We start from the raw sequence: 27164 nt of genomic DNA on the forward strand, positions 1-27164 counted from the left end.
GCTGCTAGGTCGTTGGTGTGGGGTCGTGGGTACTCTGCCCCCGTGTGCCCCGCCAGGTACATGGCTTGAATGTAACCTGAATGGTTCTACGCTTGACTGTGAAGGCCGCTCGGACGTGTGGAGGACGGGGAATTACGGAAAATTAGTGTACACGAGTTGGCGAGAATACGTTTAATTTGTGAGTTTCACCGGGGGTCCATGTGGGTACACGGTACACTCTACAAGTCCGCTCCGCGGTTCATTCTCGCTACAAAAATTCTCACCAACACTAACACAGAAAAACATACCACTATGTGACACTGATGGTTACCGCGGCAGTCTCGCGGGACGCGGGTCGATGCTCGCTGGAGACGGCCAGCGCCGAACATTAACGGGTGCAGGGGGGGCTCTATGAGCGGGCTCCTAAATTAGGCGAAACACTTACGTGAGTGATACGATCTGCCGCATGGTATCACTATGAAGACGGTCGGGATAGGCCCGGTTCCGTAAAATACGCGCCGAGTCGACGTGGGCAGCTATGAATTAATGAGGTTTAAATTTAAAGATTTAGTATAGAATAAAAATTAATAAAATGAAAGAAACTTGGATGCTGCCCACGGACACACGTCTGTTCCCGGCGCGGAGTGGTTCGAGACTGCCGGACATGGCCGCCTCGCAAGGAAGAGAAACTTTCTCTTCTTTGTGAGTCGGCGTCAAAAAACATATATCAATTTAATTTACTATATTACCAGTTAAAACATGTTACAGGTGCCCAATTAAAATGTAGCACCTGGTAATTGGGTGCTTAAGGCTTAACAATAGTTTTAATGTATTTAATTATTTAAAATGTGACATCAAGTTGGCGACTGTATTTATCAACATATTGTCTCACTGTGAGCTGTAATAGTTGTATTTCTTCTAATCTGACACGATCCTAGTCACGGACATTTTAATTAAGGCCAGTGGCCGCGGTGACTTTTAATAAGGTTTGTTGTCTATTGGGGTCACGCCCGGGACGCTCGCCTGACTCAATCCGGCTGGGCAAGGGGCGCGCTCCGAAAACGGGATACGGTACTGGCGGTGCGGAGCACGGGCTTAAAGGCCATGGTCGGTACGACGTCAGTATAGAAGTCGCGAGTGGATAGGATTTACTCTACGTTTTTCAAAAGCGTATGATGAGCAGCTTGGGAACTTCACCGCTGCAGTGCGCTGCCGTAACGCCCTGTATCGTCTTAGTTGTTATTTACACGTTAGAGCGCAGCACTGTCGCCCGCTCTCATTCCCCGCACCCCCCATCATTCATTCTATGCAGCTCAAGGTCGTTCAACGGGAGGGGGAAGGGGTGTTTGAAGAGTTCGACACTTGTCCGCCAGGGACCACCACAAGTCGATGCCCTAGAGATGGTGGCGATTGCGGCGGTGAATTAACCAACTACCTCAAACCGTATTAGAAATTTTAACCTGGGCTGGCGACTTCTATACAGTATATATATTCAAAGATATTTCTGTCAAAAATTTAAATGGTTATGAAATTTTTTATTTATTTATTTATTTATTATTTTCCTGTTTTATACACTCACAAGGTGAAATAGGAGTTGTCAATTGATTACAATATTATAAATGATAAAAATCATAACAAACAATATAATAAATATCATACAAAGTATAAAAAGGACATATTATGTAATAGCTAATAAATATAAAACAAAAATACACGATAAAATAATAAAATTGACAAGACAATTAATAAGTATCTATACATTAATCACAATTATGAGAATATATTAGGTATTCATCCACACTGTAATAGGCTTTCTTAATAAGAAATTGTTTTAAACTTTCTTTGAAAACTGGAAATTTATTTATTTTAAAAGATAACTGACCCATACAGCACACTTGGTGTAAGAAACGTCGCATCGACGTGGTAATGTCGAAATGTGGTCACGTCACTAAAACCGACGTCGAATCGACGTGGTCTTTGAAACCATGAAGTAAGTGTACGTTGTCCACGTCGGAGCGACGTGTTTTTCAGTTTCCCTGAGGTTCGAGTCGCCTACAAGACGTCGGCATGACGTCTATCTTTCGACCATCATGTTCCGTTTTAGAAAGTAATAACTGTATAATTAATTAATGTAAAATTATAATAATATAACATTAATAAATGTTCATTGTCCTTTTTACTAAATGTAATAAGTATTTTTTAAAATTAGATTTAAACGGATGTTTGAATTGTTTCTGCGCAGTTGGTCATTAACGGTTAATGGCGTGTTTTTGGAATATTATTGGCGTTGTTCTGAATTCTGTGGTTCTGGACTAGTTTGGTAAGTTTAGATTTGTAACGCTATGTACTATTTGATGCAGTTTTGTTTGTTATGTTTAGAATGATGAAGTGTATTTTATATTGTGGTTTCGCGAATCCCATGTTCTATACATAACCTCCATAGACACACTTCACGTGCGGCCGTTTTCGAATATAAAATGTTGGACTTGTGTACACAAAAGTTCCCGTCACTTTTTGTGAATAATATATTGAGGACTTATTTTGTTAGTTTTTAAAAGCATTTGCAGGCGTATTGTAGAATACGATACCAAACAAACAAAGGTTAAGTTAGGTTGGGTACGTTACGTTGCGTGTTGTTACGTAGGAAATCGGAATAATGCATGTTTATGATTCCTGTTGCAGTGGTAAACGGTTACAGGTAAAATAGGGGCAGTAGCTCACTTTAACCTACTGAAATTATACTTTGAAGTTCTGATGTGCTACCATTAAAAAATCCCATTGCAGTATCAATACAAGAATTGTGGGTAATATTTGGGTAAATATGTAGATTAGCTGTATTTCCTTAAAAAAACACAATGTTACTCTCCAGTTTTACAAAAACGGCGATATCTCCTAAATATTTGGAATTTCTTATCTCCGCCGCCTTTAATGAAAAGAGGAAGTCAAGGAGCTCAAAATGACACTAATTTGGGATTTTTAATATATTTTTTTTAACAGATGTCGTTACTCTCCAGTTTTACCATATTTTAATGCACGTAGGTACGATAAATTCATATAAACTATTATTCTTATGATGTCACACATTTATTTGTAATATTGGTAAAAGTTTCGTATTGCGTATTCAAGGAGATCACTTGATCCTGAGGACACGATCCTGTAAATATTGATGCTGTGGTACATGATGCTTGCTGTTGTGATTTAGTACGTTTTGTTAGGTTAGTACAGCTGCATTAAGTATACTTGAATAACATGCCATCATAATGAAGGTATCTCCTTGGATACGCAATACGAAACTTTTACCGTGATATTAATATTGTGATCATGACGTACAAAATGAATTGTACGGAATTACTTTTACATGCTGACTAAAAACGGCGTATTATTGCTGAAGGTAATTAGAGGAAATCACTTACAAGGAAGTGTCGCAAATTTGTTCAAAAGAATGTTGACAAATCAACTGGCACAAGAGTACAGTTGGTGGGGAGCAAAAGGGAAGAAAAATTTCAGAAAATTGGAACTTTCACATGTTGTTATGAGTGAGTATCCAGTATTAATTTGGTTAGCCAAAAAAATTTTTCAATTAGTTAAAAAATTAATAATTGCAGTGTCTTAGTCAAGTATAAACAGATGTGTATTTGTGTACAGCTGAGGAACAATTTCATGTGTAGCTTGATTTTGCTGCCATGGGAATTATTGTTGTGCAGTAAATTATGAAGCAAGCGAGAGTTGGTATTAGCAGAAGATTTCAATTACAGTTATCACTCTATTTTTGCCACTCCTTTTGGATCTGTTCCTCCTCTGCCACGTCCAAGAATGGTAAATCTGTGACCTGATGTTTCCGAAGTTTTTAGATATGCTAAACCCCTTGTAATTTCAATTTTTTCTTTGGCCATTCACATACTGAGTAAATTCATCTGCATTTATAATTATTGTAATATAGTGAGTTTAGAAAAATTGTCATAATGCATCCCGTGTGATATCAGGCCTTAAAATATAACGTAAAAGCAACAAAATACCAAAATAAATGTTTGTAGTATATGCACTGATTCCCTGTAACAAAACAATATTTACTTCATGTGGAACTCATTTACCTTCAAAAATTTGTTTCAGGGGTGGTTCGTTTCCATTATCCGTCTGCTACCGAGACTGAAGTGTCCATCATTATTTCTAATTGGTTAAAACATGCGAAGAAGAGATGTAGCTAGTGTTGTAAATAAAAAAAGCATGTGTTTTTTTCTCTCAAATGTTTTTTTTTTTTAGAAAAAAACTTTGTCCCTAGTTTTTTTCCCCCACTTTTCAGGTTTGTTTATTATTTTATATACTGTAGCTCATACTTTACAGTTAATCTTTATTGTGAAAAAAATACTTTTTTTTGTTTTTTGTAAAATAAAACAGGTTTTTTTTATAGAAAAAATGCTTAAAAAAAGCATTTTTGTATAAACTCTACACGTAGCACTCTAATAAGTAATATATTTTGTTTAGTGTTTATTTGTGATATGGGCCTCCAGTCATCATTATAAGTTAAATTATGGCTTGGGCTTCTACCCTCAAATACGTGTCGTTAGAAAAATTGTGAAATGTCAACATGCTGCCAATTTTTGATATTTTGAATTATATTAATTTGTTTTCAACTACTTTGAATACTATGTAAATAATATCCACTTTTTTTAATTTCATTCAATAGACCGTACATAATGGTATAGAATATGTCAATAAAATTACAAATAAACATAAATACAAACACATAAACAGGTACAAGAACAGTATTTAAAGCATTACAATATTAAAATAATACAATATAACAGCTGCACTTCCATGAATAAGCACCTATTTAGATAATATATATAAAAAGTAATAAATAAAAACAAAAGCTACCCTCTGTTCATAATCATCTATATTATAAAAAGCCTTATGTGATAAATAAATAAATAATTCCTTTTTAGATAAATTATATTGGTCCATATTTTTTGGAACTGATGGTAATATATTGAGTAATCTAATACCAACATTTCTAACTGACTGTAAAGTTTTTTTTCTTATGAACCCTTTGCAGATGAAAATCTGCATTAATTCGCGTGAAATGCTCATGAATATTAGTATTTTTTATATAAATTAATTTGTTTTTATGAATAAACAATAATACTTTGTAAATATAAATACAGGGCACAGTAAGAAGACCTAAGGATTTATAAATATTACGACAACTGTCCAAACGTTTCATGTGGAGTATAATTCTGATTAATTTTTTTTTGTATAATAAAAACTGATTGTAGATGATGTCTATTACTCCCCCAATACATAATTCCATAGCTGATTAAAGAATAAACATAGCCAAAGTAGGCAGACCATAGGCATTGTTTGGTAGTTATATGAGAAAGTACAATAAACATATAACACATAGGTACTGTTTAATTTATTTAGCAAACCAAACGTGTGTTTGTCCCATGAGAAAAATTCATCAATCTCAAGTTAGTATTTTTTAACAGAGTATTTGGTTTATTTGATTTAATTTAGAGGGAAAAAAAATAAAATTTGTTTTACCATAATTCAGTAGCAGTTTATTATTTGTAAACCAAGAGTTTAATGTATGTAGTGTATTCATAACCAGAGCATCAAGTTTAGAAGCTGGATTGGCTTTAACCAGTACATTAGTATCATCTGCAAAATAAATGATAGGAATATCAGTAAAATGATAACTTAGATCATTTACATAGACCAGAAAAAGAAGTGGCCCTAAAATGCTACCTTGAGGAACTCCTACATTCATAAGTTTAGGTAGGGAATTATAAGACTCTAATATATTGTTACTATTGACTCTAGTAACTTGAACTATCTGCATTCTGTTTGTGAGATAAGACTTCAACAATTTATTGACTACACCTCTAATTCCCAAATTATATAATTTATCAATAAGTAATTTATGATCTACTGTGTCGAAAGCTTTGGACAGATCAAGAAAAATACCGACGACATCCTCTGATCTGTCCTTGCGTTACTTGTTTAAGTGATTTTGAGTTGTAATTTGTAAAAAAAAATAATGAAAAAGTTATATTTGTGAAAATATTTAATTATCATGTTACATTCTCTTCACACTTTTTAAGGTTACTTAGCACCCAATGTTTTCAATTAATTTGTGTCATGGAGTGTACTGATACTTTAAGTTTCAGTGTGAAATATTTTTTTGACGTTTGCCAATTTAATTGAAATGGTATTTAATTTAAAAAAAACCCACGAATTTTGCAATTACTGATGCTTACAGCTGACTAAATATGGAAAATGTAATTAAATGCAACTGTATTGGTTTTGGGGGGGGGGGGGGGGGGGGGGGGAGGTTGTTAAAATCAGTGTATAACTATTTTGAATGAGTATCAATTTTTTAGATGTCATTCTTAGGCACTGTAAGAACACTTACAATATGTGCTTTTTAAGCAATTTTCATGCCTCAAGGTAGAGAATTTCACTGGCAGGAAAAAAAATATTTTTTCCTTGAGAAAATTGGTATGTTTGTTGTACATAATCAACCTCCACCAACTGATATTGAATCCATGTTCCCATGGCCACGTAGATTCTACGACTTCCGATAGACATGGCATCAACGTCACCTAGCCGACGTGGTATCCACGGCCTCAACCAAACGTACAATCAACCTCCACCAACTGACATTGAATTCACGTCCACATGGCCACGTAGATTCTACGACTTCCGATAGACGTTTCATCAACGTCGCCCAACCAACGTGGTATCCACGTCCTCCGATCGACGTAGAATTAACGTCCATCTGGCGACGTCGCCTGTCGCGGACATTTCGATGTTCTTTCTACGTTGATAAAACGTTGAATATACGTGTAATAGATGATGATTTAACGTCAGCAGGTTTCCTAAACAACGTATATTTCACGTTTTTTCTACGTCACTGTGCTGTATGGGGAAGATTTTAGGAAGTTTGTTTATTAATTTTGCTGCTGAAAAATAAGGATTCTTTTCATATAATGTTGTTCGATGAGATTTAAAATATATATATCAGCCTTTTTTCGAGTGTTATAAAAGTGGATATCATTATTATGGGGAAACCTAATATTTGTTAACCCAAAAATTATTGTTTGATATATATATATAAACTTGGCACAGTAAGAATTTTTAGGTTTTCAAAATGGGGTTTACATGTAATTGAAGACTTAACGTTTTGAATTATGCATATTTTTTTTTGCAAAATGAATACATTTTTCCAATAGCTAGATGCCCCCCAAAATATAACCCCATAGCTGATAATAGAATTAACATTAGCAAAATACATTGTTCTTACTGTATCATGAGTACATGTTTTCCTAAGAGCATTAAAGCTGGGTTTACGATTGATTTCCTTAAGAATTATAACTTAACATCGAGCACACGATTAAGTCAAAACTACATTTTCCAGTTTATGATTGACATAGAAGTCGTTAATTCTAACCAATCACAGCACAAAACACATGGTCGGCCATTGTTCGAAACGGAGAAGCAGGTTTGAAATAGGTAATTGACAAATGGGATATCTATTTTTCGAAATGGATGATGATTACAAATGACAAATATACGAATTCTAACCCAAAATACTGCCTATCTCGGTCGAATAATAAGACATAAACTTCCGGTTGAAAGGTTCCGGTTTGTTGTGATTGGTCGCTTCCTTAAGTCTTAACGAAAAATATAAAATATAACCATTTCTGTTAAGTCTTAAGTCATCATATGGTTTGCACACGACCCGTCAAAATTCACACACGACAATCATAAACCATTCCACTAGTTTACATAGAGTCATATGGTAAGTACACGACTAAGTCTTAAGTCTTAATTCTTAATTTTCAATCGTAAACCCACCTTAAAAGTATAACATATAACATAATGAGCTTAGTCTGCTACATAAATTTGTGATATGTGTTTTCCAAGACAAGTTATTGTCTATTGCTAATCCAAGTAATTTAATGTTATCATTTATAGGAAAAATGTCATTTTTTAATTTTATTGAAGTCACAGGTACTTGTGATGAATAAATAGTTTGAATAACATTTGCGAGACTGTTTCTGCATGGTTATATGTCCAAATTTATTATTTGGAGAAAATTGGAAGTCATATTCCGTCAAATACTATCACTTCTACTCTTACTCAAATATAGTTGGTGATAAATAATTGTTAGAGTGAAAGGGCCGTAACCGAGTGTTATTTGGGGTAATCTATGGAGTCTATTTTTGTATGTCCACGTGCTTTGTGTTTATGTGATAGATATTGAAATTTTAATTTGCATTAATTTAAAGGTATTCTCGACTGACATGTACTTAGTTACTTTCAGAGTTTTAGGTGATATATTGAGAGAGATATTTATATTGGTGTGATATTGTAATCCCTCATTTGTAAGGAAGGTATTGCGATGTTTCAAATAATTATTTATTGAATGGTTGTTTAGGTTAGATTCGCTGCATTTAACGTATTATAAAATCGTTTTTACGACTTTTTAGTTTTAAGTTAGTTACATTTGAGATACTAGTAAATCGTGTGAATGATTGGTTAGGTTTGCTAAATTTAAAATACATACTCTAAAATGGTGGGAACGAATGTTTATAAAGGAACGGGAAATAAGCAGTTGAATATGACTTTTTTAAATGTCAGTTTTTAAAAAATAGTTTTTACTAGGATATTTCTAGGAGAAAACCACTTGCCCGAAAAATGTTTTTTCCAAAATGTTTGTTTTAATTTTTTGACATGTTCATACGTTCATAGAGTCATTTCTTAAGAGGGTTGTTTACCGTTACAACGTGTGTGCTTGTTTAGCGGTGCAAGTTTTATTATGTAACTGGTAACATCCAGTTTTTTTTCTTGATTCTGATGACATGCTCCTTAATACATTGATCCTGTGGTACATGATACTTGCTGGTTTAATTTAGTAAGTAGAAAATCTTGGCCAAATAAAAAGTTGTAAATGACAATACTTACAAATTTTGTTAGGTCTTGTGGATTTTATTTGTATTCATTAATTATCGGACATCGTGCTTTTTGAAAACGGAAAGTAAAAACCGGAGAACATGGTTTTCACACACTACACATGTCCCTATATTTATTCGGTAGAGATGGTTTCATAATTCCTATTATTTTGGGTAAATCTGTATTGTACGGATTAGCGCCAAAAAAAATCGTACAAATATGAAATAACTTTCATTATATGCTCTTTTACGTCCTCTTTTCAAAACCGCCTGCGGAGATTAAAAATTCCAATTACTTTTGGAGATATCGCCGTTCTTATTTTGCAATTCAAGCCCTATGTAATCATTCAACAGACGCCATTTTATATTTTGCCGTGTGCGCGTGAATGCCTAAATAACAGAAATTTTCCATTAAGTAAGGTTAGTTACATGATAAATACTTCAAAATAAACGGAAATGAAAAATATCAATTAATTTTACTTGTATAGTTTTAAGTATTTATAATGTAACTGACCTGACCTAACAAAACGGGAGAAAGGTAGAATAGGTCAGGTCAGCTACAGTATAAATACTTTGAATCTGAAGGGACATTAAAAATAATAAAAATTAATTTTAATGGTTGTTTAGTTTTAAAGTATTTATAATGTAGCTGACCTGACCTAACAAACCGGGAAAAAGGATGAACAGTAGGAACTCACGTAATTTTCATTTTACGTGATGTAGTCGTTCAACTACGTCGCGAAAAAAAAAAAAAAATCATACTTGTAAACAAGCAACAATGGTGAACGCGGGAAGCCTACAATTCACTCATCTTTCTGGACATACCCGAATACTCACGTTGGCAAGCCTTCTTTCAACAGACGAGATCGCGCATCTTCGGTTTTTTTTTGTTTATTGTAAATAAATATGCAACTCATGAAAACTAATGGTCAATTAGGTTATGTTAGCTACATTATAAATACTTCAAAACATTGTGGATGGTTGATTTGGTTAGGATAGCTACATTAAAAATACTGTGAAATCATGTAAACGGTTTCCTAGCGCTGGATAGCTACATATTAAAAAGTTATTTGCTAAGCAACCATAAAATGATTTTACAGTTTTTTTAATGTAGCTATACTTACCTAATATAACCAACCATCCACAGTGTTTTAAAGTATTTTTAATTACTTCTTGCTAATTTTAAGAAAAGAAGGCTTGCCAACGTGAGTATTCGGGTATGTCCAGAAGGATGTGTGAATCGTAGGCTTCCCGCTCAACGCCGCATCAGTGCACATCATGAAAATTAAAAAATTCCATATCTCCTAAAGTATTTGGAATTTCTGATCTCCGCCGGGTTTAATGAAAAGAGGAAGTTAAAGAGCACAGAATAAAGGTATTTTTGGATTTTTAAAAATTTTTTTTAAAAAAATCGCCAAAAAGTGAATATTAAAAACATTCGATATCTCCAAAAGTAATTGGAATTTTTTATCTCCGCAGGCGGTTCTGAAAAGAGGACGTAAGATAGCATATAATGAAAGTTATTTCATATTTGTACGATTTTTTTTGGCGCTAATCCGTACAATACAGATTTACCCTATTTTGTGAAAAAATTAAGTTTTATATCTTACATTGCAATACCTGTGCTTTTAAGCTACTGTTGCAATTCATTGTTTACTCTTGATATAGGAATACATATTTTCCATATACTTGAGATGTTACAGAATTATCCCTGAAAGGAAGGTTTCTTAATTCCTACTGGTTTGTACATTACAATATAGGCTAGTCAACAAGAGGAAAAGTAGGCCTAAGCACTTTTTACCAGTAGACCTGAAAACTTGATGTAAGGGTAATTTGATGACACTGAATCGAATGGTGCTAATTTTTTTGCAATTGGACGTGAAGTTTTTGGAGAAAAGGGAAAAAAAATTGGTTTTAATAAGTTTTTCTCAGAATCTAGGCGTTTGATCAAAAAAAGTTTCAAACAAAAGTTGTGGAGAATTAAAAAATACATAAAAAAAAAGGTTCTTAGGTCCATCTTTGTGTTTGCAAACATGAGCGAAAAATATTGGAGAGAAATTAGTAAACCGTAATTGTAAAAGTGGGGCTAGTGTGCGTGCGAGCGAGCGCACGTGTGAACTAAACACAAACGAATGGTCTCCTGCTATTCTCGGGCCTCTCCGTCATGACTAGAGAGTGCGAGTGAGAGAACCGTTTGATCTCTCTTTCTATTTTCTCATGGGTTAGCGAGTATTTTTCGTCTTTGGCCGTCAAGTGTCGAGCATTATATATATATATATATATATATATATATCTATATCTATATACCCTCTTTTATCGCATAATTGTCGCACCCATATATTAGGGCGTCAAAATTTGGATAAAAAAAAAAACCTCTCGCGTAATTGTTGCATGATGTTTTTGGTCCTGCTATTATATTCCGAGCTCTTTGTGTAGGTATTTTTTTCCGTATAAAACAATGTAAATTAAAGTAGAAATCTAATATTTATTCGGACATTACCACTTAGGTAGTTATTTAATTAACAGAAATACGAAGTTGTCTGATGTTTAAATTTTCTTTTAAAGACGTTTTCAAACGTTATAACTTGCATTGCCACGGTGTACTGCTTATAAAAATGTAGCCAGCGCTAGTTGGCATCATTAATGTTTGGTTATGTTGCTTCCCGTATAGAGGCGCGCATACGTAGTCGAATATAGATATCTCGCCGATTGCATGCAACGCGTGCTATCTGTCGAGTGTCGAGTTAACTGCATCTGATAGCTTGCACTCTTTGTGGGAATTGTGTGCTATGATGATAGTTATGCGTTCGTTCAGGCTCGCATTCGGGTCACAGATTTTGTTTTTATATTTAAAGTTGAAGAAAGGCTTAAATATTCCTTTCTGGCTACTAATCTCTGCCAAAATACCAAGATATTACTTTACAGTGATTTGATGGTATCAGTAAATCTAGTTTGTAACATTCCATATCTCCCAACTAGCACAAACATTCAGTCTAGAGTGCATATTCATGAACACTTGCAGTAATAAGTTGGGCAATGAAATAATTATGTAAGTTCCAGAAGAAATATTACTGTAGACGATTGGTTATTGAAATAAGTCTCTCGGATATAAACTGATAGTCAGTGTTTTTTATTAATATTTCTCAAATATTCACAAGTTGTCATGGCCGCCATTTTCAAACCATGAGAACAAATGCAACCCGAATTGACAGACAAGTAGCACAAAACATCTCCACTGATGTCAACAAACCAGTTGACTGTTCCTAGGTACTGAAAATTGAATATTAAAATATATTTTGCAAGTTAATCCAGTGGTTGCTTGCAACTCACGGTACAAGCTGAAGGACTTATGTCCTCGGAACAATGGACAAAGTTTACTCGATTCTTGTTGTGGGATAAATACCTGCTTCTGAAGTCACAAAATAAAAGTTCCAAAAAGCGAAAAATGTTGATTATAACCCGGATCACAGCCGTGAAATTCTCTCTTCAAACCATTAAAATGTTATTTTTGAGCCACTGCCGGACATACGACCTCTCGGTTCGTAGTATAGACGTTGACTGTTAAGACTACATGCAACTGTGTATCACCCAAATCATCTCACCACCCAATCACAACGCAAAACACACAAAAACATAACAGTATACAAATTTCTTAATCCTCGCGAGGCTATTCTGGCAAAATGACAAGAAAAAAATCTCAAAGTCTGTAGACATCATTTTTAACCAATCACATAGATAAATGAAAAAAATATCAGCCAATCATGATGCATGGCAACAGCACTTTGACTAACTTCAGTGTTCTTTCTCACAGCTACCGAACTCTTAGTCTCTTTCTAATTATTACACAACTGGCAAACCACTGCATCTACATCTTGCCTTCAGACAAATTACCATGAAAAAAAATTATAAAAGTAAATAATGTTAATGCTCCTTTATGAATAAAGCACAAACCAGCAAGCCTTAAAAACTATGTGAAAGCACATGAAAACATAACTTCACAAATAAATCAACGGGTAAAAATAATGTCTAAGGGCTCATTCATCATCATAAAGCAAGAGAATCATTAGACATACTTTAAAAACAGGTAACAATGTAAATTATGATCATAAAACAAGTTCCAAACACAGAAATCCTTCTTTAAAGGAATAAAAATTTTTTTAAAATTATATTGAACAACATAGCCAAAGTATTGAACATGACGAAACAACATAATAAATTGCTAATTAAATTGTTTAGCAAGCAGGGCAGTAACCTGGGTTGCTACAAGTTGTTAAAAAAAATTGTACAAAAATTTAAGTTATAAGTTAATTCTTATTACTGATTCTGTACCAAGTTACTACATACATACCAAAACTTAAATCATAAATAAAATCTGAAAGTAGGGATGCTCACAAAATTATATATCTTTTTTAACGCTGCCTCCTAGATTTTTTGGTACTTATCTGTTGTATTCCCACCTGGAAAATTGATACTTTGTCATATCGATATTTCCTCCCATTCGATTATTGCATATTTTATTGATAACATTACAATCCGTAGTTCTGATGTCAAGGTGGTGTTTGTTTCTATATTTCAGTGACAATGAGTGAAATTTTTAATTTTAGGAAATTATGTAGACTTATTAAAGATCAAACATAAGCAGTGATTTTTTCCCCCCAATGCTATGGGATAATTCCTTCTGAAAATGTATGCATTAATAACCACAAAATGTACTTTTAATTTGGAAAAGTCATAAAATTGAAATGCACAATGAAATATTGTAAACGTGGTGTTCGGACAGGAAACTGGCTGGAGGGATATAAATTATCATTGGAGTCGATTGTGTTATTTATATACTGTTGGTCAAAAGAACTGACGAATGCATCGTTTTGTAATAAAGAGTTGAACATGTGCATTGAGTGAGGCTTTAGTTCACTACAACAATTACTTATATGTGTGAGTTTTTCATTTGGCAAATGCAACAGGAAGAAACTCAAATCGGAGGAAATGGTCTCTATGTCAAAATTGATGAAACCTTGTATTCCAAAAAAAAAAAAAAAAAATGTCTTTAGAGTATTACCTGAACATAGGTCTTTGGCAGAATTTGCAGAGAGACTAATGAATGTTTTTTAACGTCTGTTCCAAACAGAGATCTCAAAACACTGTTTGTCACTAATTTGTAAAAAAAATTAGACCGGCCTTTATAATTGTTATTTTTGGAGTGCATACAGAAACATTTGGCGTGAGGGTTATATACATTATACTTTGAATTATTGGTACAACTTCATTGATCTGCAAACGCTACAATACACTCAAACAGTTGAAAATTGTGGGGCTCTGTGAAATGGGGCAACAAAAAGAGAAGAGGAACGAAAAGGGAATTCCTGACATCTTAATTAGCCAAATTCATGTGGTGAACACAGCTACTAGGAAAAGACCCATTTGTTACAGTTTTAAATGACATTAAAGCATTTTCCGAGTTAGTAATAAAATATTAACATTTTTGGATTTGTAAAATACCTTACATTGTAGATTTATAATGTTATAAAATCATGCAATTAATATTGATGAATCATAATAGATTTTTTCAATGGTAGGTTGGTAGATAACAGATAAGTACCGATTTTTTGCCTGTCTCCTAAACGTTTCAATTTTTTTGTAGAGGCCTTCAAAAAACTGTTCTTGAAACAACAAATATTGGAATTAGAGGCTTCTGGGATATAAGGAAAATAATAACTAAAGTAAACGTAGGTTATTTTATGTCAGGTACCTTAATAATACGTATGTTTGAACTCTAAAAAATTTCAGAAAAATGTTATTTTTTTTATTTTCACCTAAAACCCTTCTTTAATTAAGGTATTGGTAGCCTTATTTCCCAGAAGCCACTTTGAATATTTAACCTTTCGATATAAAATCCTATGTGATTTCGGAACAAATTAAAAAAAAAAAAGATGGGTTAGTTGTGAAGAGTTGAATAGAAAAAAATTCAGTAAATTCTATATTTTTTGTTGGGTGCCTGCTACTAAAGTTTTCTTGATTTTACCCCAATGGAGTAGTTTTCCATTTTGACTGGATTCTAAGAAACTGTACTGGGGAGGGCTAATAAGATCTGGATAATCGTATGGTAGAAAAAAAAATGAAAGTGTAAATGGTAAACTGCTTTAAATGAATGTGATTAAAACTCCCTACACACACTACCTGCTCACTCTGTGATCTCTGCTGCAGGAAGGTGGGTGGACTGCTGTGATCGCTCCTTTCGTCCCCTGGAGGAGAAATGCCACAGATTTGTGATACAACTGAAACTAACACGGTAAATGTGCCAAGTTCTGACTTTCCATGAATAACCAAATAATTTTTGAGGTGAAACTTCTTTGGGCACGATGAGAGTAGAATATCAAGGTTGAAATTTAATGCAATGTTTTCATGAAACAAGGTTGTGAAATGTGTGTGATGCAAGAAAAGGACAGAGAATAGGTACTTGGCCAAAGAGCACTATGCTATATACGTTGGCTGGGCTCGTTTTCGTTCTCCTAATTGTGCAATGATTCATACCCTGCCCAAAAAATAGAATCAAGAGAGAGATATATGAATGAAATAATAAGACAGATTGTGCATGGGATTGTTGCAGAAAGTAGATGTAGTTATGCTTATTTAGTCAGTTGTGAGTGCCTTGAATTTTACATTTGCTACCAGTGTGCTCCCATTCCTCCTTGTTCAACTAGCAGTGTAGAGAGCGCTATTGAGAGTCCTTGCATTTCCCGCATAGATAGCGCTACCCGTTATGAATTTAATATTTAGTTCAGAGATTTGGCATTTTCCAAATGGCAGAATTGTTTTAAGAAACAGTAACATGCACAGTGTTTCTTCATGGTGTGTGTTTTTCAACAGTGAGAAATATTTATTGTTAATTAATCATTATTGAATAGTAATATTGATATGCTGAGTGGTTATTTTGAAGGAAGTAATAATTTTGTTAGTTCATGTTTATTTAGAAAATTGTCTCTCTCTCTTGCTGCCGTTTTACCCCTTACGATAAATTTACGAGTCGAGGTTTGAATTACCAAAGAAGTTTCACTTCTACACGTGTACTGAGTTACATGTGCTCTTTTTTTATGCCCTCTTTAATATTATAAAAAGTTATAATGTATTTGGGGCATGCACTATTAACATACTTATTTTCAGCAGGATGTTTTGTTATTTAGGGCAGTCAATTATTTACCCATGAATATTTATAATTTGGATACTTTCCCATTGACGAGAAATAATTTTCCTCTTTCATGTATGAATTTGACATGATTGTAATTCGTATCCTGTCATGAACAAACAGATAGAGGTATAATTATTTCTTCTAATTGGTTGGTGCCTATTTCAGGGTGGCCACTCACCGGAAAAACCGGGATTTATCAGGGAAATCATGTTGATCAGGAATTATCAGGAAAATGTCAGGGAATTTTTTTAATAACAGGGAATTTTTTGTGTCATGTATATTTCCGCAGAGCTGCCAACCATTATGGATTTTCTGTAATTATTACGGATTCAACAAAGAATTACGGAATTACGGAACATCGCCGGTTTATTACGGAAACGAGGCTTTGTGCTGCACGGTAACGGAAAAAAATTCGTTTTCTGGTGTGCGTGTTGGAACAAATAAATGTGCGCATGTACTGTCGAAATAAGTAGATTAATTCTTGTGTTTTGTAATAGAAATGGTACGGTATTACGTCCGTTGTACGATACAACTAGTACATATTCTCGGACTTTTCGTTTGTTAGCTACGTACATCACGATAATTTTTGTACGGTACTTTGGCTAACCTGTGTTGTGTTAATTACTCTCTTGAAAGCCATTTTTTTCATCAAAGTGTTTTTGCCGTATCTACAGACGTGAAACCTTTTTATGTTGTTCGATAGTATTGTGTTCTTCAGTGCCGGTTGTAGAAATGAAGCATGTGACAGAACAATGTGTATCTGGGGCAAAAAAAAAAGAACGTTATTCTTCAGAACTTTCGACCAAACTATTCAAAAGAATGGCCATGCTTGTCATCTTCAAATGATTTGGAACGCCACACGTTTTGTAATGTATGCATGTGTGACTTTTCGATTGCGCATGGTGGAAGGGATGACTGTAGACTGCATATTGAATCAAAGAAACATGCAGAACATTTTAAAGCCGTGACGAGCAATAAATCTATATCGTCTTTTTCGCTACATCTGAAGAAACGAAAGTAACAAACGCAGAGTTATTGTTTACAAGTTTTTTGGTAGAACACAATTTACCGATAGAAGTAGCCGATCATTCAGGTAATTTGTATAGAGCTTTGTTTCCGGACTCAAAAATTGCACAGAAATACAGCTGTGCGAGAACAAAAACATCTGCCTTAGTGGAGTATATGGCTGGTGAAACTAAATTGAAACTGTTGAATCTTTAGTAAGTGGACCATTTGCTTTAGCTACAGATGGGAGTACTGATTGTAATGCAGTGAAGATTTATCCATTAGTTGTTTCATTTTACATGCTTTATATTAGCTTCACCTGTATGTTTGTTTGTCTGTCCGTCTGTAACTCTTTCGATTAAGAGTGAGTGGCTCATCACTGTAAAATGTCCCACCAATTTCATTACGTTCGTTAGCCGAGCGGTCTAAGGCGCGCGACTTCTGTGACGTCAGCTTTCGGATTCAGCGATCATGGGTTCTACTCCCGGCCACGCCGAAAAAAGAAATGTTTCCCCCCCCCCCCCCCCCCCCCCGGTAAATTCTAAGATTATATCCATACATCTAACTGTAAATGATTTGGAGAGACTTTACCATTTCTTTGTGATGTTGCAACTCCAAATAGTTATCTCGGATGGTAATAGGTAGTGTCGGTAACTCATTTCCCTATGATAATTATACATAAATATAGTTTAAAAAACTAAAAAAAAACATGCTTTTAAAGAATATCAAACTAAAAAGTAATAATAAATATAGTTTAAAAAACTAAAGAAACATGCTTTTAAAGATTATCTAACTAGAAAGTAAAAAATAATTTTAAAATTTAATTTATGACAATAGTATATAAGCAATACTAGTATAAATGAGAAAAAAGCATGGGGCGCTTAATGTACAAAAAATATGGCACAAAGCGCCTCAAGCTTTTTTCTCATTTATACTAGTATTGCTTATATACTATTGTCATAAATTAAATTTTAAAATTATTTTTTACTTTTTAGTTTGATAATCTTTAAAAGCATGTTTCTTTAGTTTTTTAAACTATATTTATTTAAATCAAACACAAGGTAAAATTTGCACTGTACTGTTATCCCTTTTTGAGAGTACTAAGACTAAGAATATTTCACAACTAGAAATGTTACACTTCAAAAATGAATGTAAGAACAGTTATCAAAAGTTGTGTGAAAAAATGTTTCAGCGTTCGCCACTGAAATACCCCATTACTAGGGACAGGAAAAATTCGTGGGTTCAATGACCTGTAGGATGAACTCCATAGTTCTGCGTACTCTCGGTCAAATGCCACCCACTCATTGGCTGCTGTCTTGTGAGACGTCCCAACGTAGCAGCCTGAGATTCGATAAAGCTTTGGTCGGGTATTTCTCATTGGCCCAGAGTCATCCAGGTGAGTTGTGAGCCAATAGCAGAGGCAGCACTGAGGTATAGCTATTTGTATTTTAGCCTATCGCGAAATGAATTCGCAAATTTTTCCGGTCTCTAGACATAAAACAAAACACAGACTGCAGGTCATTGAAAGGGACGCTATAATGTAAAGTGACATATTTAAAATGTATTATGTTATTTAACGAACTTTTGTATGTATATAATGAAGAAAATACAGCAGGGTGCTAAAATGTGAGTAATCTCTGTCTATAATATTATACTATTTCATCAAAAATATGTTTTTTTGTAGTTGTAAATATCAGGGAAATTTTGAATTTTTAATCAGGGAAATCAGAGGAAAATCAGGAAATATTTTTGGTGACTGTGAGTGGCCACTATATATTTAATATAATTTAGGATTCATAGAAATATTCTTATTCACATTATTTCTTTAAATGTACTTTTCTTTCTTTTGGAATTTTGGATCTCTTATTCTTTTAAAAATTACTTTTTTAAAATTTTTTTTTATAAGAATTACATATTTGAGTAGGTAGTGTTTTTGTAGTTATTGAACATTCAAAACGTATGAGAAAGTATCTAATTGTTAGTTTACTAGCAATAGGCAGTGATCAGGAGTTGTTGCAGTTTTTTTTGTAGCTTAAGAGGGTGATAAAGGGCTTCATTTAGAGCTGTTTTAGTGGTCAATGCGACGGCAAGTAGAGGTCAAACCAGTTAATGCAGATGAATGAGATTTTTACACATCATTGAGGAAATGTATAATGAATGATCCCAGTTGTCAGAATGCGGTTAATGTTGTTATTAATAAGTAAAATTAATTAGTAAAAAGGTTTATATTAGCACAAATTTGACAACTTGCAGAAAATAAAGTAATCGGAATAACAAAAACGTAAAAACTGAACGATTTACATGTAACATTCCTTGATAGTATATGATTTTTGGAAATAATTATCTTCATACAATTGCGAATTACTTGCACACGCGTAAGTCACTGCACATTCATGTTTGAGCTGAAAATTTGCCTGACACTATTTGGAGATAGGACACTTTTATTCCATCCCTTCAGCAATACCCGAGCGCTGTAGATAATCCTGGCCATTAGAGTGGTCGGGTTCCGGCTGTTATCTGCGCCTTGTTGAGGAATGTGTGGAAGGGGTGTAGAGGAAGGTCTGGTTTTCGATAACACATGTCTTGTCAGTTTACTCTGCATTTCTTTTGTCATTGCATTCGCTTACACCTCATTTACATTATTCTTAGAGTATTCTTTGCACACACACACACACACATATATATATATATATATATATATATATATATATATATATATATATATATATATATATATTTATAGTACCGTTTATTTTCAAATATTTAACTGGATTGTGGATATACAATTAATAATTTTTAGTTGCTTTTAGGTTAGGTACTTGGCATACATATTATTTTCAACCAAATAATAATAATTGTATAAAATTTAATGAACTAAATATACAGTGGGATATTACTTTGCAAGGAATTTATTGGGGGATAAGTTTTACAGATTTTGCAGTTCCAACACTATAAGCACAGCACAAAATACGAATAATTACACAAAACTTTAAAGCTGATTTGTAAACAAAACACATAAGTTACAATATTTTACCTTGCGGTTACATACAAATTGATAATATACATAAAAATATTACAAGTTTTCAAAGCTATCATGTTGTTTCATTACGTAGCATATAAAAGTATCTCTTGTTTGTATCCCATTTAACACTAAAATGTATTTTATATATAATGTATCACATATATAACACATGTATATTTCATGAATTTCCTTTATTACAAAATAAAATACACAATATAAACTATTCATAACGTAATTTCTTCTTGCTTCCTTTAACATTCTCAGATGTAGTTTCTGCAATTGGCGTACTTTCTTCATTCTTTGTGCTTTCCTTTAACCTTAAATCAAGGTTAAAAACACATGTTTTTATTAATAACACTGCCTGAAGCTATACACTGAAAACGACCCATGAATACTATAAACAAATTGTGTACTTACTTATTTTTCTCTCTCCAATTTCCTAGATTTTTACCTCTATTCCGTTTTCTTCGCACAGACAAATGCAATTTACCACGAGCATTACCTTTGCAATCATTATATGCACAATGTACAAAATAAATACAGTGATGTATATATATATATAGAACATAAACAATACTTTGTTATTTGTAATATAATAAATAATTATAAAATTATAATAGCAGCTAATTTATACATTACAGTTTTAATGAGTTGTTACTACATTGAATTATTTTGTTCACTACCATTTTTATTGCAGATCAGTCAGTCTTTTGGAATTATATATCATAGCATGCATGATGATTAAATTTTCATGCCATTATATATATGAACAGCCTCTGTATACATGAATGGCACAGCCTGACATTGTAGATACTGGTTGAAGACAGCTGTTATGTGTCTGGCCATTGCCATGTGTGACTGAGTGTGGCAGTTTGCAGCCTTGATATCACCAGACAGTTGGTAGGCAATGACTTCAGCTGTGTTTGAAAGTGTAGGGAATCTAGGATTGTAGAACTTCTTATGTGATAACTGCAGAGTGGCCATGGCAGGAATAGTTAGGAGGTGAATTCATCAGAATAATGACTTTTGCTTTTGTACACATGGTCGTTGGCTGGCACATGTTGACTTCTCGGATGCGCTCACTCAAACAGCTTAATAAAAAGTAACTGGCTAATAATAATTTTTCGACATGCTATGTGTTTCACTGTAAAGTATGGCAGAGCCAAATGTCTGCTTATTTGGTTTTTTGTGTCTTATTGCAGCTAAAAAATTAATATCAGTCAATATTGTCTTTAATAGCTGTAGAAAAATTATAGTTGTAATGCAGAATGAATTTTTAATTAAATTTTATGACCGTTATAATTTTTAAAATTAAAATGCATTTTTTATAGGTTATTAGTATAGAAAATGAAATTTTATTTCGCAAGTAAATGCACTACATCATTTGCAATAATATTACAACATTTCAGGCTAAATGAAACAGATTTATAGACATATTTATGCTCTCACACTACAAATTGGCCTGGTCAGGCAGTTTATAAAACACTTGAAGATTTGATAATGTTGGTATAAAATAAAAATGGTTAACTGATTTGTGAAGTTTTTTTATTTTATATTACTTTTCGTTCTTATTATAAAAGAAAAGAAATTTGTCGCATTTCTGACTATGGCGAACATTTCAACATTCCGTAAAATTCCTCAACTACATTTGTAGTGAGTACAAACCAGGGCACAAGGCCACTGAAGTAATAGGTGCATGAAAATTTGCGATCACCGTGGGCCAATGCCAATGCTTGCAGTGAATTAACTACTAAATAACATTTCCGATAAAGAATTGTTTGCGACTGATCCGGACTAGTGAGAATTAAATTGTCTCCCTTTATTCTTCATTTTTTTTGGTGCAGCTACCTTGTCAAAAGTGAAACAGAGGAAGGTAGCCTCATGGGCCAATCACATCAAAAATTACCTTATAATGAAAAACATAGAGAGAGCCCTTCAGCTTCAAGGCCAGCTCCATAAGGAAACAAATACAACATTTGTTCCCTGAAGTTTTGGAGGAATATATCACGCAAGGGCATGGTGTGTCATGATTGGCTGTTGAAATAGTGTGCTCTGTAATGCGACCTAACACAATTTTCAATCTGTGCAATCACGTGCCTATGTGCAAGATTTTCCCATTATGATAACAAGATAATAACTATGTCCCAGGCAGTCAAAAAATTGTCATGCCCCCAGTCTTTCTTTCGTTTTGAGACTGGAAAATGGTCCAACTGCACCAGAAACAATGACATACTAATGTAAAACTTACGTTGGAAATATTATATTAATGTATAATAATTAAAAGCAAACCACATTTGTTTTAAATGAAATATAATTTTTGTCTCAAAATTCAATACACGAATATAGTTACTTACTACTTTTTAGAAATAAATTGCTGGAACATTGCCAAGAAAAAAATTCAAAAGCTTTACAAATTAAATATACACTATTAAACAACAGCACTATGACTCTGAATTTTAGAATCAGCTGTTGTAAGGTAAAAAAAAATGTTGGAGAGGGCAATAATCTGCAGTGTTACAATTATTAAAATTTTAAGTCTAATGTGACTATGGTATACTGTTTTTATTTAATTTTCTAAAATTTTTCATTTTTTTTTTCTTTATATTCCAATACTGCAGGGCTTTATAAAACATAAAGGATTTTTTTAACCCTGAAACAAAAAAAATGAACCTAAGTGCTTTAAAAATGACCATGAAATATGTTTTTTTTATGTCCATCTATGAATACTCTCCAGGATTACCTTAGGATTTTTTATGTAATGATGCTACCATTTTTTAATTTTTGTTTTTCAGGAAGGAGAAATGGAGATTGTGCGGTATGAAGACTTTGTGAAAGACACGGCGGAACCAAACAAAAATGTGGGCAGTGATGTTGATGAAGGAGAGGATGAGAACAGTGATGAAGACAATAAAGTGAAAATGAACATTGTGAAAGGCCGCAGAAAGTCTGGGAAGTTCTGGAAAGACGACAGGAAGAAGGCATCTTCGATGGTGAAGACGAGAGGACTGAAGTTGTCCCTGGAAAAGAAAAGGAAATTGCGTGAGGAGTTGAAGCGGGCGAAGGAAATATCGCGACAGTTGGAACAGCGTCGCAAGCAGGAGAAGGAGGATCACAGGAAGCGGCGTGAGGAGAATTTGAGGCGGAGGGAAGAGAACCAGAAGAAATCGGAGTTGGTACAGGTCATCAAGAACTCTGCTAAGATTAAGAGGATGAAGAAGAAACAGCTACGCCGTATTGAAAAGAGGGACACTTCAAACATACAAAAGAAATGAGCTTTTGTCTGTTTTGCAAGACGTCAGACACAGTCATTGAATTTGTAACCATCAAAGTAATATATTATTTGGTGACACTGTAATACATACAATATTTATACAAGTGCCTATTACTGTGCATTGAAGTTCCATTGTGTCAATGGGTTTCACTATTATTGTCTACAATAATGACTTGCAATGTGCAAGATATAACTTGGAATTAGGGAATGTGTTTCTACATTTCCTTTTGAATGTTTTATGATTTTCTTTAGTTCTTATTAAGTGTAAAAAAATAATTACACTGTATAAAGTTGAGGTGTATATATGACAGGTATGTAATATTTTTATAGGTAATATTTACATTAATATACATTATGAAGTGCCGAAATAAACTTTTGGCATACGAGGTGTGGCAATAAAATAACCGAACTGGTGCTCCAAAACCTTTTGTTGAAGGTTTATTGCCTTCAATGTACTTTCCTTGCCGATCCCTACAGTGCTCCACACAAATTTTCCATTGTTCAGAGCAGTGCTGGAAGTCCGCTTCTGTCAGCCTGTTGAGAACCTTCGTCGCTTTTGCTTTCACTACTTCCACACTGTGAAATATTGTCCCCTTAAGCACCAATTAGACCATAAAAAATTAAAAAAATGACAGGGGGGAGAGGTTGGGCGAGTACGGAGGATGATCCAACATACTTTGATGTCGTATTTTTGTAAAGAATTCCTTCACAGACAAAGTGTAATGGGCTGGCACATTTTTTTTGTAAAGCATTCAGGACTTGATTTTCCACAAATCGTCTTCTCACTTGTTGTTGAAGGACTGTTAGAATCTCAATGTAATAATGTTGATTGACAGTTTGATATTCTGGGACATAGTGAACATAGACAATTCCTCGCTTGTCAAAAATACATCATGGCTTTGGATTTTTATTTGCTAATTTTTTTTGCAGTGTTGAGTTTGGGCTCTTCCAATGCATCAATTGGTGCTTTGTTTCAGGATAATAGGTAAAAAATCATGATTTATCACAAGTAATCACTCTGTCTAACAATTGTTGATCATTATCAATGTTGTTTAAATGTTCAGCACAAACATGCATTCTCGATTCCTTTTGCTTTAGAGTGAGAAGTTTTAGCATCATTTTTGTGCAAAGTGTGCATGTTGAATGATTAATGTAAAATCTGACACACACTTAATTTGTTTTGAGATTTCAGCAAGAAGCTCTGACAACAATTTTTGTGTATTAATTTACTAATTTTCTAGATGTCCGTTTTTGATGTTGAGTGTCATCCAGAACTCAGATTGTCTTCATTCATTTCATGTCCTTCCTTCAACCTTTTAAACCATTTAAACACTTGTGTATGCAATAACAATTCACTTCCATACATTTCTTTAACAACGGCATGATCTTCTGTAACTGTTTCCACAGTTTCACAAGAAACTTGAACTCTCTACTCCATATGAACACTTCACATTTTTCTGACGAGAAGCTAGCGCAAGGACTTGAACGGACAATTGCTACAGCGAGACTGAGTGGCTACAACCGTGCCCATTTAGCTCAGGGTGGGGGAAGCATTAACAGGCACAGATTTGTTCAAACCTGTTATGGCAAGCTCACTGTTTGCAGTTACAGTTCGGTTATTTAATTGCCACATGGTGTGTATCTCATGATGAAATAAAAAAAAAACTTATTGTTTTCATTAGAAATAAACTAGAACTAAAAAAAAATTATTGAAAAAAAAATTATAAATTTACCACAATATTTTTTGTCTTTTGGTAGTTTTGGATAATATATTGTATAATATTTATGTGCAACCTTAAAAAGTTTACAAAAAGTGCTAAACTTAAATGTAATTGTAAAAAAAAAATACTTTTAAATTTAAAATGTGTTTTTATAAAGTTTCTAATCTCTACACTTACTACATTTATCATAGTTCGGTACCTTTACTCAATTGTAAGAAGTTGACGTTGTCTGGCCGACGACCACCCCAGAGCCCGACCAGCACCCGCCAGTATACGCTCCCGCTAACGGAACACACCCCTGGCCATGGCCCACCCGAGTCAGGCGAGCCGAACAGCAATTAAAGGCAAAGCCGCAGAAACCTGAGTAGAAAAGAGAAGAACCGTACCCATTCCTCCTGAAACATTAAATTAGGATTTTAGCGACAATAAAATCTCTTCCAGACACACCCGTTTGGAGTCTAGCGTAATGAGGTCACGCCTGGCGCGAGAGAGGCCGAGCCTCCCTCGGACGCCATGCCAGTTCGGCAGTTCAGCGCAGCTCACGGACCGGGGCGGACCTACGTCCCACGGAGAGGCAACATCCTTTGTCTACATCGAAAGTAACGTCCGGTAAATATAGTCACTAATTAACAGACCCCCTTTTATTGCTTAACCTCTCCGTGAGTACCCGGTCCCTTTTTTCGGTCCAGGACCTAATCCGGCCGCATCAATTTAAAGACACCCCGCACCACACTTGGTCAGCGGGGCTGCTCTTCAGTATACGGCACGGGCCGCCTCCCGCAACTTACAGAACTTTATTTAAGGTCACGCGCACGGCGCTGACCACAAACCCGCAAGGGAACTTGGACAAACTTAATTGCGGTGCGTGTTTCACCACAGTGGGCACAACACCCGCGCCGAGACATTTGCATACGGGATTGGCCGTCTCCAATTGTCCACCCCCTTAATTCAGTGTATTTTTGTATCCCGTATTTTGTATTGCTAACTTACGTTACCCGAGTAACGAGTGCCACGTAACTTGTGCGCGCCCCCTTAATTCAGTGTATTTTGTGTCCCGTACTTTGTATTGCTAACTTACGTTACCCGAGTAACGAGTGCCACGTAATTTGTGCGCGCCCCCTTAATTCAGTGTATTTTTGTGTCCCGTACTTTGTATTGCTAACTTACGTTACCCGAGTAACGAGTGCCACGTAACTTGTGCGCACCCCCTTAATTCAGTGTATTTTGTGTACCGCCTTTGTTTTACGAAATTACGTTACCCGTGTAACCAGTGAGACGTATGAGACGTAACAGCGTCCAAGGCCACGTAACGCGGAACACAAACCATACGGCGCCACGGAATAACCAGTAAAACCCCCCCCCCCCCCCCCCTCCCCCCCGGGAACCTCTGTAGAGTGTTGTATTGTGTACGACTCGTTCCTATGAATAAAAGGTACGACACCACCACCTCAACTCCACGACTCCTATTTAAAATCATCTCACGCAACACCGCCGCCGGCCCTAGTGGGCCACGCAGGGGCACATACATCCACGACCCCAAACTCACGACTAGAACCGAGCTAGTCTGGCGCCCACCCGGACAATACGTAGCAAGAACCGCCTTTTCCCACTAGGAGCCACACCGGGACTCGAGCCCGAGACCCCGGACGACGGCATTTGGCGCCCGCTGCGTGGGGCAGAAAATAACGTGAACATTTTTTTTCCCCCCTTCTGGACATTTTCGAGATAAATTCACCAACAGGCGACAACGGAGACACGAAACGGCCATTTTGGACACAGGAAGGGTCGAAGGCCAGACAGACCGGCGCGACGAGGCGAGCGGACAAAGGACACGCCAACCACCCCCACCCCCACACGTCATCACGGCGAGGCGAGCAACGAAGCGACGTCACCACCCCCACTCCGCGCGGACCGTTTTCGCGTCCTCTTTGTGCGGCTGTCCGGGCACCTGCCCCCACCTCTCCACCCCTCTTCACGCTCTCCGCTTCGGGCAACCATCCTGATACCCCCACTCGGCACGGACTCT

At 35.1% G+C, this 27164-nt stretch overlaps 1 protein-coding gene across 7 annotated transcripts; it reads left to right on the forward strand.

The window, feature by feature from the left end:
• Positions 1-1975: 1975 nt before the first annotated feature.
• LOC134533707 (coiled-coil domain-containing protein 86) lies at positions 1976-25280 on the forward strand. Of its 7 annotated transcripts, none has more exons than XM_063371274.1 (3): positions 1976-2086; positions 15138-15222; positions 22939-25280. In XM_063371274.1, exons 2-3 carry the CDS (start codon positions 15187-15189, stop codon positions 23416-23418), a joined length of 516 nt encoding a protein of 171 aa, XP_063227344.1. In that variant the 5' UTR covers positions 1976-2086; positions 15138-15186; the 3' UTR covers positions 23419-25280. The 7 variants fall into 7 exon arrangements, with proteins under 7 accessions (XP_063227344.1, XP_063227343.1, XP_063227346.1 ...); XM_063371273.1 differs by lacking the exon at positions 1976-2086 and adding an exon at positions 2093-2299; XM_063371276.1 differs by lacking the exon at positions 1976-2086 and adding an exon at positions 7761-7780.
• The last annotated feature ends 1884 nt before the right edge of the window (positions 25281-27164 follow it).

This window comes from Bacillus rossius, chromosome 7 (assembly GCF_032445375.1).
Source record: "Bacillus rossius redtenbacheri isolate Brsri chromosome 7, Brsri_v3, whole genome shotgun sequence".
NCBI lineage: Eukaryota > Metazoa > Arthropoda > Insecta > Phasmatodea > Bacillidae > Bacillus > Bacillus rossius.

Coding starts and splice junctions, on each gene's coding strand:
- LOC134533707 (XM_063371274.1), top strand. CDS start 15,187: ATGCCACAGATTTGTGATACAACTGAAACTAACACG. Junction 15,223..22,938: donor ATACAACTGAAACTAACACG/GTAAATGTGCCA, acceptor TTTGTTTTTCAG/GAAGGAGAAATGGAGATTGT.